This window comes from Serinus canaria, chromosome 1A (genome assembly GCF_022539315.1).
Source record: "Serinus canaria isolate serCan28SL12 chromosome 1A, serCan2020, whole genome shotgun sequence".
Lineage (NCBI taxonomy): Eukaryota > Metazoa > Chordata > Aves > Passeriformes > Fringillidae > Serinus > Serinus canaria.
This window is the reverse complement of record NC_066314.1, coordinates 71,441,801-71,460,626: the sequence shown is the minus strand read 5'-3', so window position 1 is coordinate 71,460,626 and position 18,826 is coordinate 71,441,801. Positions and strand designations below refer to the sequence as shown.

At 44.2% G+C, this 18,826-nt stretch overlaps 1 protein-coding gene across 6 annotated transcripts in view; it reads right to left on the bottom strand.

The window, feature by feature from the left end:
- The window catches only part of SOX5 (SRY-box transcription factor 5), a 293,023-nt gene that overhangs the window by 79,507 nt on the left and 194,690 nt on the right, over nucleotides 1–18,826 (bottom strand). For all 6 annotated transcript variants that reach the window (XM_018919866.3, XM_009095179.4, XM_018919869.3 and 3 more), the window contains one exon: nucleotides 8,648–8,733. In XM_018919866.3, coding sequence (XP_018775411.1) covers nucleotides 8,648–8,733 — 86 coding nt within the window. The remainder of the gene's footprint in view (nucleotides 1–8,647; nucleotides 8,734–18,826) is intronic.

Below are 18,826 nucleotides of genomic sequence, written 5' to 3'. Positions count from 1 at the left end.
CATTCCTCCCCTCCCTGCATGGGCTGTGTTATTTCCCCCCTCACCCCACGGAGGTGTCTCCCACAAACAGCCCAGGCTGACTCAGGCTGCTGGGACACTCAGCTGCCAGGGCAGAGGGGCATCCTAAAGCTGGGTCAGGTTGGCAAAGGTTTCAGTGACTTGTTATCTGCTCTGCAGCTGAAACAGAGCTCTGACTCACTGGTCCATGCAGGTCAGTGTCCATGCAGGTCAGTGCTCAGGGTGCACCTTCCCAAAACTGGGACACTGGCTGTGGGTCATGGCCTGACATTCTGCAGCACCTCAGAGTGTGTGAGGGGCCTGCATGAAAGGCACACTGAGGACAGAGATGGTTTTCAGTTAAAACACCAAGTCAGGGAACAACTTCCAGCTGAAAACCTTCCCTTACAGCTAAGTGCTCCTCCAGCATCAGCTCCAGTGCTGCAATATCCCACCCTGCTTCTGACAGCTGCCCTAAACCACTGCCCAACAGACTCCTGCAGGGCTCAGAGAGCATCTGTTTGTCACCAGAATCACATTCTGTACCAGTGAGCAAGCTCCCCATCAGCTGCAGGTGAGCCACTGAGCACCTGGGGGTTTCACCTTTTCCATTTGAGAACCCCACAACTTTCTTAGCAGAGACAAAGACCAGTGCATGGTGACAGAACATTCCACCTACAACAGCTCTGAGACACCTCTGAGAGCCATTAGAAGGACTCATGGTCCCCTAGCAGAAAATCACTGAATGATGCTGTGATCAGATATCCAGGATCCCAACTGGAAAAAGGCACAGAAATGGTTATTTTGGGCTAATTCATGAGAGGAGAAATCTTGTGGCAGAGAAGGACAAAGCCAAATGGGAACAAGACAAGTGATGAGGTGACAGAAAACAGGATAAATGTGTGCCCATGGAACACAAGGATGTGCTGTCCTCATGCTGGGGCTCCCAGGTGAACAGACAGCAGCACGGAGCTGGGGGCTGGGAAACAGGAATAACACAGGAAAGGTGTTATTTCCACTGGCCAGTGCCTCCCAGGCAGACAGGGGTGGGCAGGAGGAGCTGCATGAGCAGCTCCCATCAGGTTTTCCTCCTTGCTGGTGAGCCCCTGTGAGCTCAGGAGCAGGGAGGAGGCTGGCTGCACTCCTTGCAGGCCATTTGCATATGTTCTTAGTATGCAGAATGGCTCTGGATGTAATTGAATTGTTGTTTTTGCCTCTATTAATACGTATGCAAATGAGTCACTCCTGCAGCTGTGCTGCATTAATCATATGTGTGCTTCTGTCTGTCTGCCCTGCAGACTCAGGCTGGAGGGAGGGGGAGAGGGAGCTCAGGCTGACCTGCAGGAAAACTCACTCATGCACACAGAGCTCTGCCAGCAGGCCTGAGCTGCCTCTGGAAGGCACAGCCTGGTCATTTCTCAGTCTTTTTCCATTTTTCACAGATTTGGATGGAGTCTGAAGGCTCTGCAGAAAGGACTGTTAATCTAGGTTAAATGAATGTGCCCCCCCTGCTAATTCCTCCCCTTGGTGGGGAGGGAGCTCCAATTTGACAAGGCACAGAGCAGCCCTGGTGCTGTTTTACCAGGAGGGTTTACTGCCTGCAGATGGCCACTGTGGTGTGTCCCAGGTAGCCCCAGTGCCCAGGCAAACACAAAGCTCTTCCCTGCACTCTCCTGCAAGCCCTGCCTTCCCTGAACTGACTGCATGCTGACAGAATGATGTGCTCAAGCTTTTCATCCAAATCCACTTTAACAGAATATCCTGGGTTTGCCCATGAGGCTGTGTGAGATTCTGTCACAGGCAAGATGGGCTGTGTAAATGCCAGCTCCAAAGCACACTGACCCACAGGAATGAGATTTATTTGGGCTGTGCTCTGTGGCTCAGGCTCTCACACAATCTGCCCCAACCCCCAGAGCCCAGCAGGCACCCAGAAAGGGAGGAGTGGTTGCACCTGGAGCTGCAAGGCTTGCTCTGGAGTTCACTGAGAGGAACTTTTCCATTTCAAAATGTTGAGATTTTTCAGAGGTGCTCTTGGCAATCCATGGCCTCACCCACACCTTACTTTTAGCATCTTAAAATCATCACTAAGACCTCATGAAAAACCCAAGAAACCTTGGAAAGGTGAAACTTTTAGAAGACAACTCCCCCCACACCAACACAGAGCTCTTCACCCTGGCTGGATGGCTGCAGCTTCTTTTACATGGAGAGTTCCACATTTTTCTGGCTGAAGGACCTTGGTCCTCACTGACCCTTTTGAAACAGCCACCTTGGCTACCATGGGCAGTACAGGTGGCCAACAACTCACTCACACAGCCAGAAAGAAGTGGTGGACAGAAGCAGGGAATACAGAATATAATATGCAGAATATATTATATTCTCTATATAATAGAATACATTAGATTATAGTAATTAATATATATATTCTATATATAATAAAACATATAGAATATTTATAGAATAACCTGCATAATGCAACAATTAAAAAAAACTATTTAAAAGGGTATCCAACAAAAACTGTTATTTATTACTGCTCTTACTGTTGTTGTCTGTGATGGCCACAGGAAACAGCCCAGCCATGCACTGAGCTGATGGCAGATGGACAACTGCCATCTCCTGGTTATGCTAATGACAAATGGCACTTGTCCTGCTCCTGGTTGTTTTTTCCCCCAGATGTGTGTGCTCACAGTGAAAAACTAATTCTACTTTTTTTTTGTTTTTAATACTTAAGTGGATTGCATGAGTATTGTAATATTGTAATTAACCTGTGCACTAATGATTCAATCCCTGCCAATGAAGTCAGAGTGCAATTAATGAGGACAGGTGAAGTAAAAGACAAACAGGGACAGGACACTCTCACTGAAGAGCCAGCTCAGATGGTATTTAAAGCAAGCAGAAGAAATAACCCTGCACTGCTAAAAACCAGTTTACTTCCCTGTAAGCAGAGTTACAGGAATACCCAAAGAGGTCACCAGAGCAGAGTGAATGAATAATGGATGAGGCATTGCCATCTCTTGGCTGCATTCACTGGGGACAATAATGGGGTGCTAGACTTTCCCTCTCCAGAAATAATTCAGATGTCTTTGCAGCTCTGGCCACCTGACTCCCCAAACAAGGGAAGAAGAAGATTTTCAATATTCAGATGCACCACTACAGTCTCTGTACAGCTTTTTCAGAGCCTTCTCTCACAGATCTGAGGTGCTGTAACACTGGAAGGTCAACTGCCTAATCTGGCAAAAACTGGTTATAAACAGAGATTATAGCAGGAAATCAGAAAGATCTGCAAAAAAACCCAGTTAATGCATGTGCTTGGCAATTAATGCATGCCAGAATGGCAATATCTCTTTAAGAGCAAGGGCAAGTGCTGTCCTCAGCAACATTTCAAATGAGTCTCAAGGAGATACTCCAGAGGAGCAGCCTGAACTGGGGAGTGGAGATCTGCAGCTCATCCCTGCAATGGCCAAGAAGCCAAAGGGAAGCTGGTATGTAAGGAAAAAAAAGGTTTCTGACTGAGAAGGCTTTAATTTTACTTTTGTTTCAGAGTAACAGATGTTTCTGGAACACTTGTGTGACCACTGGGACACTCTGCCTCCTGCCCAGCAGCTGCACACTGGTAGAGTGCTCTGTCCTTCCTAATGACCAGGGATCCTTGGGATACCCACGAGCAAGGCTTTCCAAAGGAAAATTTGTCATTTGTATTTGAGCTGACACCTAAATAACAGCAGGATGAACAATCCTGCACAGCCCTCAAACTCCAAACAGCCTTAATTTTGTCCAAATCTAACCTCTAACATCAGTGCCTGCTTGAGGCCCAAATATTTCCAAAACTGTGGTCCAGTTTTTAAAATTCCACTTGAGTTCAGTCCCTGGTATGCATCTCAGCACACAACTAGAGAACAGGTCTGAGGTAAGAAAAATCCACTGACCCAAGTTCTTAGCACAAGAAGTAGAGACTAAAGATCTCAGTCAGACTGTTTAAGGTCTAAACGTGCTCCTCATCTTTATACAAAGAGGGAATCCAGGACTCTCCTAAGGACTGGTGCCCAGAGCTCAGACCCAGCTAAAACACTCTCACACTCAGACTCTGATGGCAGCTCCTCCTGGTTCACACCCTGACAGACCTGGACACGAGGCTGAACACAACCACAATCAGTTATGAAGCCCTGCTTCACGCTGAGATGAAGAGGGAAGAAAGTTTGAATGCTGGCACTCCCAACTTTTTGGGGTGTTTTTTTCCCAAGAGCAGATGTTTGCAGGAAGTCTGCATTACATCAGACTGCTCTGGTGTTTTGACAGGACACAAAATGTCCATACAGTAAGACTACACAGGCAGCTGTCATTATTCATCCAGCATTATCTCTCAAAGGAGTTATGGGCATATACAGCACTTGTGTTACTGCCAATTAATCAGTTGTTGTCACTATCTGGTTATCAAACAAGCAATCTGGGAAATCTGACCCATTCCCACTCCCAAGGGTGCAGATTCCTCTCCGTTTTCACGCTGTGTGATCAGTTCCCCTCTTCCCTAATGCTCAGAAACAACTCACAAAATACTTTTTATCAGAGAGGAAACTTTCAGATGCAATTTTATAAGGAATTTGCTCAGACTTAGGGTAACCTCTATTCCACACTTTGCTCTGCCCACGATGACTGGCACCAACCCTGCAGTTCAGTTGGACAGAACTTCCCACCCCACATCTACGTTTACAGCTTTGAATGTTGGATGTTCCTCAGGATGGAGGAACTGAATTCCCTGGTCTGAAGCACAAGGAAAACACCACACACAGCATCCCCCAGAACTGCTGAGCCGTTAGCCTTGCTCAGTGAACTCAGTGACAACTCATGCTCAGCTCTTCTCTCAGCCTTTGAAACCTCACCTAACAGAGCTGCCATCCTGCACCACTCCTGAGGAACAAGACCAGCTGATGGTTATGGGGGAAAAGCTGACACAAAAAACCTGTGTGCTTACCCTGAGGGATTCACCACAGCCATGCTCAGGACTGACTTGTCTCAGTAACAGAGGAAAGCTAAAACCACTTTTCTCCCCCCAAGTGGCATTTTTGTCACTGACAGTGGGAATGAGTGAATGCAGGGGGCTGGCAGAGCTTCATCAGAGCACAGGTTCAAGCTTGCACCCAGGCAGTTCCAGCTTTTCCAAGACAGCCCCATCCCTCTGCCTCCTTTACAGCCTCTGACACTGCAGGGTCAGCTTCCATCCTCTCTGAGCACTGCTCCCTGGGGATCCTGGAAATCAAGGCAATCCCACATGGCAAACACCAGGATCTGTATTCCCCAGAGGGGACTCCGAGCTGGGGACAGGAAAGGGGGCTTTGGATTACAAATCCATCCCTGAGAGCCAGCAGGGGACCCCAGAATGAGGGACTGCATCTTCACTGACAGAGAGGGGCTCTGCCCCAGGAAAGCAGCCAGGTGCTAGCTCTGCTTCTATAAACAGTGTGCACTTCATTTACAAAAACAAAAATTCCATTTTGACAACCAGGGATAAAAAAAGCCCTTCCTGTTGATCTCACAGTACACTACTAAAGCCAGGACCCGACTTAAAATCCTCTAGTGAATAACAAAGACGTGTTTATTGCTCCATAAACAAACAAGAGACATTCCTTGGCTTTGTCTTCTCTGAGATAACTTGTGTATCGAATTTTGCTGGGAGCAACAAACTGAGCATTGTGTCAGGTCCTTTGATCTCCCTGCCTCGAGTACACAAAGTCTGAAAGATGAGTGATAGGGAGGGGAGAGAGAGAAGAAAAGAGGGAACATGCCACTTCTCTGACCTTTTGCTGCCTGATGACCAGATGACAGAGGGTGTGCAGGAACACCAGAATGTCAAGTTAGGCAGGGGAATGTCTGAATGAGTTCCTCCTTGAAAGAGACTGCAAAGCCCCCTAAAGGTGGGTTTGGACCAAAACCATTCAAACGTGAATCTTTCTCTCTGACTCAGCAAAGTCGCCCCTGAGCTAAAGTGGATTTGCACAGTTTGGAAGGCACACTCCTTCCAGTCTAGCAACTGAGCTCCATTCATGGCAGCAGAGGTGGGCATCAGTTTTGAATCCTGAATGATGGAACCTTTCCAGAAGCAAATCGAGCCTGACTCTTTCAGAGGGCACCAGAAGTTAAGGCATGTCCAATTTCTATCAGATAGGCTGCAGTGATAGCTGAAAATCACTGGTAAGACGTGAAGAGAAATCAAAAGCTTCAATTTATTTCTAGCATATACATGCCCTTAGAGATCAGATCTGAAAAATCAAAGAGAGTCTGCTAAGTCAGGCATTTGAGCCTCTGCCACTGACTGGCTGCCAAGCTCTCCCTCTAACTCCAGACATGGAGCAAAACAACAAAGGTGAATTGGTCAATATTTTCATTTTAATGTCCTCTGCACAGAAACAAGAGGCCTTTGAGGTTCTCAACTTTTCCATAACCTAAACTCACCCTAGGATCCTTATGACTGCATCACTTTTGCACAAAGCCCACCTTTTAACAAGAAAACTGTTATTGTGATAAAGCCTATTTTAACCAGGATACTTCAGCCCACAGCATGCACAGATACAGCCCAAAGCTGGTCCTGAAATGAAAGTAAACCATCCTACCACCCTACTGGAGCACTGAGGCATTATTTTAGGACCAGCCTGAGCGACTGAAAAGATAAGAATTAGAATCAGAGTGTTGTTTTTGCATTGCTAGCTAGCTCCACGTTTGCTTTTCCTTTTTCCCTCCCTCTTGCTTCCATATGTCTGCTCATGTGTGTTTGGCTATTAAAAGCACTTTATCAATGCTGAAATTCATTTCAGAGGGGTGACTTCTATGGCTCCCATGACTCCTGAGCCGCCCACACTATTTGTAACTCAGAGAATCAGAAACTACCACACAGACAATGTTGCTTTTCACACAAAGGCACAATAGGAATGAATGTATTAACCTCTGTGGTGCATGGAATGTGTCAGCTTACACACTGGCAGCTATTTCTGTCAAACTCAGCTCACTTCCGCTGGCTGGGCTAAAATAAAATAAAATAAAGCAAAAAAAAAAAAACCTCTTCCCCAGAGCTGTGTCCCAGGCTCTAGCAGGCTGGCCAAACAGCTGGAACATCTGGTGGCTGCCCCACAGTGGGCCCAGCTGGGCTGGAGGGTATCTCACAAGGCAGCAGAGGGCTGAGCCTGCCCAGCAGGCACAGAGCTCTGCTGCTCCTGGGGGCTGCAAACAGCAAGGGGGGAGATGCCCCTGCAGGGCAGAGCTCTTCCTGTGTCTCTAGAAGAGAATGGCAATGCAGACCTTGCAGAATCAGAGACCATTTGGGTCTTCATTTCCTCTCAATCCCAAATATTACCTGGCTTCCTCCTCCCAGCCCAGCACACAGGACAGGTAGCCAAATTCCCACTGTGGCAATGGACACCATGTTTGCTTAATTCCAGTGACCTGACAAGGGCTGTGGGGCTGATCAGGAATATCCAAAGACTTGCTAGCATTGTCCATTTCCATGGACAGCCTAATGCCTCCAAAATTCACAATACTGACAGTCTCAATCAGAAACATCAGGCTACCAGGTCAACCCTTTATTGTAGCTGAAAAAACCTCAAACCCTTCAGTATCTTTCCACCTGTTCTCTCATTGTCTATGTTAAATTAGAATAATCACTAATTATCTGCAGTACAGCAGTGCCTAAAATGCTCTGGGTACCATAAAACACAGTAGGAGGGGCCAGTTATTGCTCTGAAGAGCTTATGGCCTAAAAGGACATAATCACATTAACGACTTCTAAGCAGTTTAAAAGTGCTTGTCAGGACAGAGCTCTTCTGCCTGACAGTCCATTTCAGCACTCTGGGATTTTAGAGCCTTCAGGAGAAGGAGCTAATGGAAAAGTGTCCTGGTTTCACTGGGATAGCACTGCCTTTCTCTCAGAAGCTGCTGCAGTGCTGTGGATCTAGGATGGCAATAATGTCTGCTAACACATCCATGTTTTGGCTGTTGCCAGGGAATTCTTACCCTAAATCAAGGATTTCTCAGGTTGTGAGAAGCTGCACAAGAGCACTGGGAGGCAGCAGGGCTGGGGCAGCTGACCTGAAGTGGCCAAAGGAACATGGTGTGCAGTCAATGAACTGGGGACACCTGCTCAGGAGGGTCAGCCACTGCCTGGGGACAGGCTGGCACTGTCAGCAGGTGCAGAGAATTTGTTTCCCTGGGTTTTGTTCCTCTCTCTCTTCCATTACAATCATTGCTATTACTACAATTGCACTTTACGTGGTGTCGTTTATGGAACTGTTCTTATCTCAGCCCCAGGTTTCACCTTGCATTCCCCCATTCCCACTTTTGGGAAGCCAGAGAGTGGCTGTGGAGCACTCAGCTGTTGTCTGGGGTTGAACCACGTCAGCAAGAAAAGCAAACGTGCTGCTATGAGGAAACTCAAAGCACAAACCTACAAGTGGTTAACTGGACAACAGGGACACGAGAAAGCAACCAAAGCTTGCAGCAAGGTGAGAGGAAAAGGCGTTCTCATCTGGTGACTCTTCTGCTGCAGAGGCAAACTGCGTGCCAGGAGGACAGCCCCGAGCCCCCGTTACCTGCCCTGTGCTCCCAGGACAGGAACACTGCTGGTCACAGTGCCTCAACCTCTGCCTCCCCTGCTTTGAGCTGGACTTACCTGCAGCTGGAGAGGGCCTAAGCCCGGCGATGCTGCGGCAGCAGCTGCCATGGTAGTTGGGATCAGCTGAACGGGGTAGGGGTCACCTAAGCAAGAGAATAATAGAGGCGTCAGCACCTTTTATCTGCTCTCCACCTGCAAATTAAAGTCCTGCATTCACTCTTTCCAAAAGCCTTCTTTTGTGTGCCTTGTGGAGGCCTAATGAAAAGCTCCATTGTGCAGCCTTTTACTAACACTCTTTTCACAATTCTGGCTGGGAGAGGAATGTGAATAAAAGGCACAAGCAATTAAGGCGGAAACCTCATCCTTTTTCATGATGTATTTAGGGAAATGGGGGAAAAAAAGTGCACATTGATCAGAGGGCTGCACTTCAAAAAAAGGAAAGAAAGAAGATGGGGGTGGAGGAGAAGAAAAGGAAAACAGTACAACCTTGATAAGATCACAGCATTAGAAGGGAACAAATTTACAAGCTTGTCCAAAATATGAAGTTAACCAAACTGGGCTCAGTGTTAGCAAACTGAGCTCACACAGAGCAGAAATGGCACTCAATTGAACACTGCCTTCTTTCAGCAGAGGGAAAAATCTCACTTTAGTGGCAGGGTTTGATCCTGCAACAGGAAAGAGCACGTGAAGCTAAGGAAATCAGATACAGGGCTTTGAAATCCCTGCACCAGCTCCACTTCATGGCTTGAGATTCAATTTTGCTTCTGAAGGAAAACTACTTCGAGTTTTAGTAAGAACTGCATTGTGCTTAATGAGATAAAGGGAGCCAGTAAAGGTTTTAAGAAAAATTGCAGGGGTTTCTGAAGGAAAATTACCTGAAATGGCAAAAATTGAGATAGAGACGGGCACGTTTTAATGATTTGGAGAGCTCACTTTGGGTCAATTCTAACACTTCTGATTTGTTAAAATAAACTTCACATTACCCCATCCACAAATCTGTGAGGAAAACTGGCAAGACTAATAAGCAATGTTACACACATTATATTGCTTCTTCAGGTGATAAAAGGTTCCTGCCACCCCAGGAAGGCTCCCTAGAGCATTTCTGAGTGTCCCTGTGTTCTGGGGGCACGCCTGATTTCTGCAGCACAAAAACAGACCATGGAAATGAGACTGTGGAAAAAGCAGAACACTCCATCAGGAAAATCTACCCAAATGTTGCTCTACATTTCATTAGAAAGACATATTAAAAGTTTTCCCCTTTATTGTGCTTTTTTGAATGAACTGGGCAAAAAAATACAAAAGACAATTAAGGAGGTAATGCAGGGTGTTTTGTACAATCATTAATAATTATTATTGAATTAAAGTTTCAAATGTTATCAAGCCTTAATTACAGGAAACAGAAAACAAAGGGAAATAAATGTATGTATTTTCTAAAAAAATGTTAGAAATAAGCTGTGTTGGTGCACACACGTTCAGGTAAGTGGCTAATGTTTATTTTCTCTTTTTATAATCCAGCCTTCTTCAGTCAGACCTTGTCATTCAAGGATTGTGATCTCCCCCTGTTAAGAGTTAAACACCACAACTTCTAGTGGTGGAGGCCCAACAGCACCTGGGCTGGCAAAGCCTCCTAACAGACATGGAACTGAAATAAACGTGCATGTTTATATTTAATATATTTATAGTCTCATTCCTTGAGATAATCTATTTTATATTATCTCAAGGAATGCTTTGTTGACTGAAGCCTCCCAGCCATTCAGGGCTGGCCAGCCAAGCAGTGCAAACCAAAATTTCCCACTCCCCAGTGCCTCTGCACCAGCCCAGGCCACAGCACTTCTAGTTATTTATTTATTTATTTATTTATTTATTTATTTATTTGTTTGTTTGTTTATTTATTTATTTATTTATTTATTTATTTATTTATTTATTTGGCAGTGGGCACAGATCTCCTGACATGCTTGCCTTTCTTTTTCTTCCCCAGAGAATGCCATTGTTTTACATTTTCCAATCTTCTTTTGCTTTCTGAGGCACCCACCTGCCTCCTCCCTCCTGCCAGGGACTGAACCAAAAACCTTTCTGGCTTGGCATTTTCTGGAGAGCTCTCCTGTGACCTCGGCAGGGCACCAGGCACGGGGAGGCACAGAGGGAAAGGAAATAAAGAGTGCTCAGAGAGCCAGGGCCAAAGGGGCTCAGCTGCTTCCACAGCACAGAATGAGCTCAGCAGCATTCCAAAGCTCCCTCCTCAGGATGGCATTCCAAAGCTCCCTCCTCAAGGTGACATTCCAAAGCTCCCTCCTCAGGATGGCATTCCAAAGCTCCCTCCTCAGGATGACATTCCAAAGCTCCCTCCTCAAGGTGACATTCTGATCAAAAAACAGCCGTGACAGAAGATACAATTTTTATATTTTCTACTGAAAATAGAAAGAATGAAGGAAATTTTGTCATCAGTAGGATGCTGATTCTTACAGCCCATTAAACCTCTAGTTCTGAATGATTTGCATTAAAACACAGATGTTAAAAGATCAGCTTCCATGCTCTCTCCCACATTTTTCTCCACACAGCCTCAGCCCATCGTGCCAATTCATAAATCCCACTATTGCCACCAGCAGCCCCGAGGGAGAGCCAGGATGAAAGGCCAGAGGCAGCTCTCCAGAGGCAGGGAAGGTTCTGGAGCTCTGTCCATGAAGCACTCGGACAGCACACAGGGCAGGAGCACCTGCCAGCCCCAAAGCCAGCAGAGCCCAGGCTCTGTCTGACAGAGACACAGCCCTTGCTGTTGCTCTAGAACATGCTTCACTTTCACTGCATCCCTGAATTTATTCCCATGTCAGAGTGGGCAAATTGACTGAACAGTTTTAGCCAAAAGCTAGTTTTTCCCAGATTTTAGTTTTAGCTGGGAAATGAGTGTCTCTACGTTACATCTTTGGTAAATATCTTATTTTTAGATGTAAGAAGTAGCTACATTTTTTTCCCAAGCTCTAGGAGCATTTCAGGAATGTGAGACAAGGCAGACAGCTCTCAGAAATGGGTATTTCCCAAGCCACTGACAAGTCTGTACCTCTGAAATCACCAATAAAATCTCAAACAACCATTCGACATTTCCATTCACAGAATTCATTATTAATCCAATGCATGCAGGCAGGAGCATCTTTCAGCCACCAAAAGAAACATTTTGTGCAGTCATTTCATGTTCCAAACCACCTCTCTTGTTATGTGTGGACTCCTTGTACAAGCAAAGCAGCAGAGAGAAGTTTTATTGCTGTTTTTCTTCAGGAGGCCATGTGGTAAAACATGGAGCAGATCAAAGGCTGAGATTTTTAAGGTGACAGCAAGGTAAAAATCGTTTCATTAGCTGGTGCATTACTGCCTAATACAGAATAATTTCCCAGCCAGCTGGTGACATCACTTTGAAGAGCAGAACTCTTCAGGGCTGGCTGCATGAAGGGAACCCAGGGTTCCTGCACTGGAGATGCAGCAGCTGAGGAAGGGAAGGGGAAATGCCAGCCTGGGGGAGCTGAGGGGGGATATCAGGATACAGAGGAATATTACTGGTGCCCACTGTGGGCAGTGCCAGTGCACAAGGCTGAGTCCTCAGCTCTGTGCCAAAACTTCATTTCTCTCTCTCTCCTTCTCCTGGTCCATCTTCCACTAACATACCCAGAACCTCTTTGCTGATAATTTATGCACTGCAACTTCTTTCAATTTCAAATCACACCTTCATCCTTGCCCAAAATAATCTTCCAAGATCTTAGAAGAGGATTTTTGATGAAGCACATTCCCTTTCAAACCCCTCTTTCTATGAACCCTGCTGAAAACCCTTTTCTGCAGAGTCAAGCTGTGGTCAGGGCCAGGTGGACATGCTGTCCCAGCACACAAAAGAACAGCTCAGCTTGGAACTCCATTTTCACCTGACTGGCTCCCAGCTCCCAGGTATGAAATCATTCTGTGCTGTGGGAATACAACAATGGCCCCTAAACCATTTATATGTTTTGCAAAATTTTATCAAAGGAGTTTTTAAAGTTAAAAAACATTAGGGTTTTTTTTCTTTAAGTGAAAATAAAGCATAAGAGTTAACATGATGTCTGTTGCACCATTCACCAAAACCCTGAAGATGTTTTTTGTATTCCTTTTTCTGTCACTCATCTCATTTATTCTCCTTCATGGTGTAATCCCCCCTAGTGCCTTGTCTTGTCTCCTGACAGGCTGCAAGCTCTTCAGAGCAGGCACAATTGTCTTACTTGCTATATAAATCAAGTTACATGCTAATGTTAAATTATAATGTTTTGACAGGATTTTAAAGTTGAACCTGATTATATGAAACAATAGAACACTGGGGGTTTTTTTTCCTGAATTTTTCTTCTCCTAAAAGAAGGATATCAGAAGAGGAGAAGTAGGGCATTTATTCCCTGTGATTTTTTAAAAACTCATTGCTTGTCTCCTACCTTTCAGGGACAGCAAATGCAAAAAAAGTTGGAGATCATGGAAGGAGAAAAGAAAACAGTGTAAAGAATAAGAACATGAAACAAACCCTAACACTTAAATTATAATTTCCAAGACCAGTATGCTAAACTAAACTCCAGGAAAAACACCAAAATAACCATTTTCTTACAGTACATTCTGTTGACTGAAAGGGAATTCTACATTCTCTTCCCCCCATTTTTGACAAATTCTAGAAAAAGCCACAATATTTTTACACTCAATTTATCACTTAAGTGTATTTATAATGAACAATCAAGCTGATGGCCAGCTGACAGGTAAGGCCCTGCATCTCTTCTCCCCACTCATTTATTCTCAACTCATTTTCCTCTCATCCTCTTGGTGTGCTGGTGGACATGCAGAAAAAGGAATGGGAGGCTCTGGAAGACATGAGCAGTGCTCCCTGACTTCTGGATTTAAATTAATAATAAAAGGAGCATGAAGAAGACACCAGCAGTGGCTCCCAGAAGGAAATCCCAGCTGGTTCAGACCTTCCCCAGAAGGACAGGCAGATGCTGAGAGCTGTCCAAGCAGCTGCACCTCTGTCCCTGGAGCTTGGCAGGCCCAGCTGATGCAGCCCTGGGTGATCTGAGCCCATCTCCTTGAAGCAAGAGTTTGCACTGCAAGCCTCCAGACACCCCTGCCCACCAGAACCACCCATGAGCTCAAATGCACATTTTTAATGCTTTTTTCCATACCTGTTGAATAAATTACGCTTACTCAAAAACTCCAGCTTCCAAGGAAAGGCAGGGTATTTCCATGAAGGTTTGTGCATGAATTTATAAAAGCAGTTTATTCTCATTCTGTTGGCCAACTATGGAGAATGGTGGGTTAACAGCAGACCTTGTCCATGGCCTGGGAGCTGAGCTGAAGCTGCCAGCCTGTTTCACAGGTCCCCCTGCTCTGCCTGTGCTCTGCTGTCACTGGAATTACGAGGAGAGGCCCCAGAGGGATGGGGAGCTGGGGAACTCTTCCACTCAGAAACAGCCTTCAGCTGTGTTCTGTTCTGCAGCCTTGCCTCCTTCCATTGCATCTGCAACCAGAGAGCCATCCCATCCCCATGGAGCTGAGAGGCAGAGCTGGCACCAGAACTGCTCCTCCCTGCTGTGCCCAGCCACAGGGCCACTGCTCCTCCTGACCTGGGGCAGGGGAGGGCATGGGCTCCTTCTTGCCCAAGGCATGAATGAACAGCAGCCCTGCAAGATGACCACCATCTGTCTCCACAAAGAAGCTGCAGCACGTGGTCGTCACAACACAGCTTCTGTTTTTGCCATCCTGATAAAAACACAGCCAAGCCAACTCTCTTTCCTTGTGATCTGGTGATTGCCATGACCTGTGTGTCAGCTGACACAGCTAAATCAGAAGTTAGCACTCAAGTCTCTCTAGAAGACAGAAACACGGACACAGAGCACAAGTAAAACTGTAAGACAATCCACATGATACTCCATTAAACATGAAACATGTGACTGAATGAAAAACAGAGGCACATCAGCAATTTCCCTGAGGAACGTTATGGTATTTAACTCCTAAACATTAATTTTATTGTATTATGTGAGGAACCAATTAACTGAGAGCTTCACTTTTATCAGGCATCAGAATTACTGTTCAGAACAAAGATGAATGGTAAATTCAGCATATTTCAATTTTACTGGCTTGACTTGTTCATCTCTCATATTCTGCCAGTTTTAAGAGGTAATCAGATATTTCATCAATACATTTCTGTGAATTATTTAGAACACTTCCAGCAGCAACAAGCTGATATGTAACACATGTAAAATGTACCTATTGTATATGCAGATCTCCCCCCAGTTGGATATGGTTGAAACAGTGATTAAAGTGCTTTCAAAAAAGCCTCGTGTTGATGACATCTGACTGCAAACACAACATGATTTGCTACAACAAATTATCCACAGGGCACAGGACAAATGGACAAAGAAAAACAATTCTTGTTTCCAAAATTTGTCATATTACCCTAAAAATAACACAGGTATCAGCAAATAGGAGAGTATCTGTTCCTGAGAATTTGCCAAAAACCTGTAAAATGTACTTGGGGTAAATCCCATTTCTGGAAATACAGACTTGGCAACTATTGCTTCCCAAGAAAAGAAAATGAATCCTAAAAACCTCCAAATAACTCCATTTCTTGCACACCTTAGTTTAGAAAAGAAGGAGAGTTGTTCTTCATCTTCTGCAGAAGAAGCTCTGTGGAATTCAGCAGCTTCAGTCATCCTGGAAAGCCTCAGGACTGACAGAACACACCCCACAGCTTTAGGCACAAGTCAACATTTCCTTCCCTTTCTGCATGATGATCAAATGTTTTAAGAAGTGCTGGGGTGCAGTTTCCTAAATTAATCCTACTTAGATCACTAATTAGGGAGGACCCATCAAAATTTGGGCTACTCTGTGTAGCTGATGTGGAAACCACTGGCAAACAGAGCTGGAAATGTAGAGGCATGGAAACCTTCTGAGCATGCTGACCCAGAGAGCTCTGCCCTCATCCCTACCCCTTCTGCCTTTTCTGCAGCACACCCCCAGCAGCAGAACCCTGTGCTTCCCCAGATCTTTATTTCACACCCTTTAGTATCTCCTGCATAGGGGATACAGCCAGGCCTTAATATTCCACATACAGACATGTGTGTGCATTAATAAATGGATCACACAGACCCATCCATGTGTGCATTAATAAATGGATCACACAGACCCATCCATGTGTGCATTAATAAATGGATCATACAGACCCTGTGTGCATTAATAAATGGATCATACAGACATGTGTGTGCATTAATAAATGGATCATACAGACCCATCCATGTGTGCATTAATAAATGGATCATACAGACCCATGTGTGCATTAATAAATGGATCATACAGACCCATCCATGTGTGCATTAATAAATGGATCATACAGACCCATCCATGTGTGCATTAATAAATGGATCATACAGATCCATCCATGTGTGCATTAATAAATGGATCATACAGATCCATCCATGTGTGCATTAATAAATGGATCATACAGATCCATCCATGTGTGCATTAATAAATGGATCATACAGATCCATCCATGTGTGCATTAATAAATGGATCATACAGATCCATCCATGTGTGCATTAATAAATGGATCATACAGACACATGTGTGCATTAATAAATGGATCATACAGATCCATCCATGTGTGCATTAATAAATGGATCATACAGATCCATCCATGTGTGCATTAATAAATGGATCATACAGACCCATCCATGTGTGCATTAATAAATGGATCATACAGACCCATGTGTGCATTAATAAATGGATCATACAGACCCATGTGTGCATTAATAAATGGATCATACAGACCCATCCATGTGTGCATTAATAAATGGATCATACAGACCCCTCCATGTGTGCATTAATAAATGGATCATACAGACCCATGTGTGCATTAATAAATGGATCATACAGACCCCTCCATGTGTGCATTAATAAATGGATCACACAGACCCATCCATGTGTGCATTAATAAATGGATCATACAGACCCATCCATGTGTGCATTAATAAATGGATCATACAGACCCTGTGTGCATTAATAAATGGATCATACAGACATGTGTGTGCATTAATAAATGGATCATACAGACCCATGTGTGCATTAATAAATGGATCACACAGACCCATCCATGTGTGCATTAATAAATGGATCATACGGACCCTGTGTGCATTAATAAATGGATCATACAGACCCATCCATGTGTGCATTAATAAATGGATCACACAGACCCATCCATGTGTGCATTAATAAATGGATCATACAGACCCATGTGTGCATTAATAAATGGATCATACGGACCCTGTGTGCATTAATAAATGGATCATACAGACCCATGTGTGCATTAATAAATGGATCATACAGACCCATCCATATGTGCATTAATAAATGGATCATACAGACCCTGTGTGCATTAATAAATGGATCATACAGACCCATCCATGTGTGCATTAATAAATAGATCATACAGACCCATGTGTGCATTAATAAATGGATCATACAGACCCATGTGTGCATTAATAAATGGATCATACAGACCCATCCATGTGTGCATTAATAAATGGATCATACAGACATGTGTGTGCATTAATAAATGGATCATACAGATCCATCCATGTGTGCATTAATAAATGGATCATACAGACCCTGTGTGCATAAATAAATGGATCATACAGACCCATCCATGTGTGCATTAATAAATGGATCATACAGACCCATGTGTGCATTAATAAATGGATCATACAGACCCATCCATGTGTGCATTAATAAATGGATCATACAGATCCATGTGTGCATTAATAAATGGATCATACAGATCCATGTGTGCATTAATAAAAGGATGATACCTACAAATGACAAGCAGCTTGCTCAGAGGCAGAACTATGCAGTTTTTAAAGGGCACAATGCACAACTTCTTCTCTTCCATCACTTGCACCATTTTTATGCTTTCAAAGCACTTCTCAAATATTAATTAGCTCTAAATAAATTCTAATTATTTCTAAGAGTGGCCCTAGCAAATCTGTATCATCTGGTGTGAAATCTGACTTCAGGGAAGTCAGCAGCAACAGCTCCTCAGACCTCAGCAGTTCTGACATTCCCTTGCCATTGCTGAAATCTGGGAGCTGAGTGCCCCAGGGAGGTCTGGACCAGCAGGAGTAACCAGGGGTAAGGGTCTGGGATGAGCAGGAAAGAAGGGTGAAATGACCTGAGCCAATCTGGGAGCCCAAATGGGGCAGAAATGCAGCAACCAGACTCTGTTTGATTTCAGCACCAGCTGAAAAGGAAGGTGTCCTCCTGCTGCTAAAGCAGTTTCAATAGTTGGGACACTGGGTCAACTCCTCACTCTGCTCATGCTGCCAGTCACTAACGTAGTCAACACTAACCTTGAAACATCAGCCCTTTATAAAAAGATTTGCATTATATATCTATCTAAAAATTACATATTCTGTGTATAATAACATATATATAAATTGGTTTGCATGAAAAATGCAAAAAACTTAAATTTCAAATAGCACAAATTACTAAATACATTGCATGAATAACTAAATACAGGGTGAGTAAGTGTGTAATCAGTATTTACCTTGCTAATTGGGGACCACATAGCCCATCACATACTGCCAACTTTTTTTTTCACTCATAAGAAAAAAGTACTTCAGTCAAAAATAAAAATTTTAAGTATTTTATACATGCAATTATATCTAGTATGGAGGTTAAAAATTAACTGGAACCAGAGCTTATGAATCTTTTTCTCAAATAGAAATGTAATCCTAATAGAAGTTCCTCCCTTCATCTCTGCCAACTTTACCACCACACAATATGCCATAGAGAAAAAAGGGGAAGTGTCAACTTGTGTAAATTGTCCCTTATGTAATGCAAACCATCTGTTTAAAAAAACAAAACAAAATGAAAACCCAAGCCACTCCCAAGCCTGATCTGCTCTGGAGAAAAAGAAAGAAAAGGAAATGCAGAACTTCAAATTGGAAACCAAAGAGCATGACCTGCCATGCAACCACGGAGAAAATATTTACCCCCCTCCTCCCTTTATTTACCCAATCCTGAAAAATATTTGGAAAAGCATAATTGAATCATTTGCTCTGCATATAATAGAGACTGATATTGCTGGGTTTTTTTGAGCATTTCATCTCTCTAGAATGTTTTCCATCAGGCTGGAACCAAGCAGAGGAAATCTCTTTGTTTCCAACACCACATCTCACAGTGGTGCCACACTGG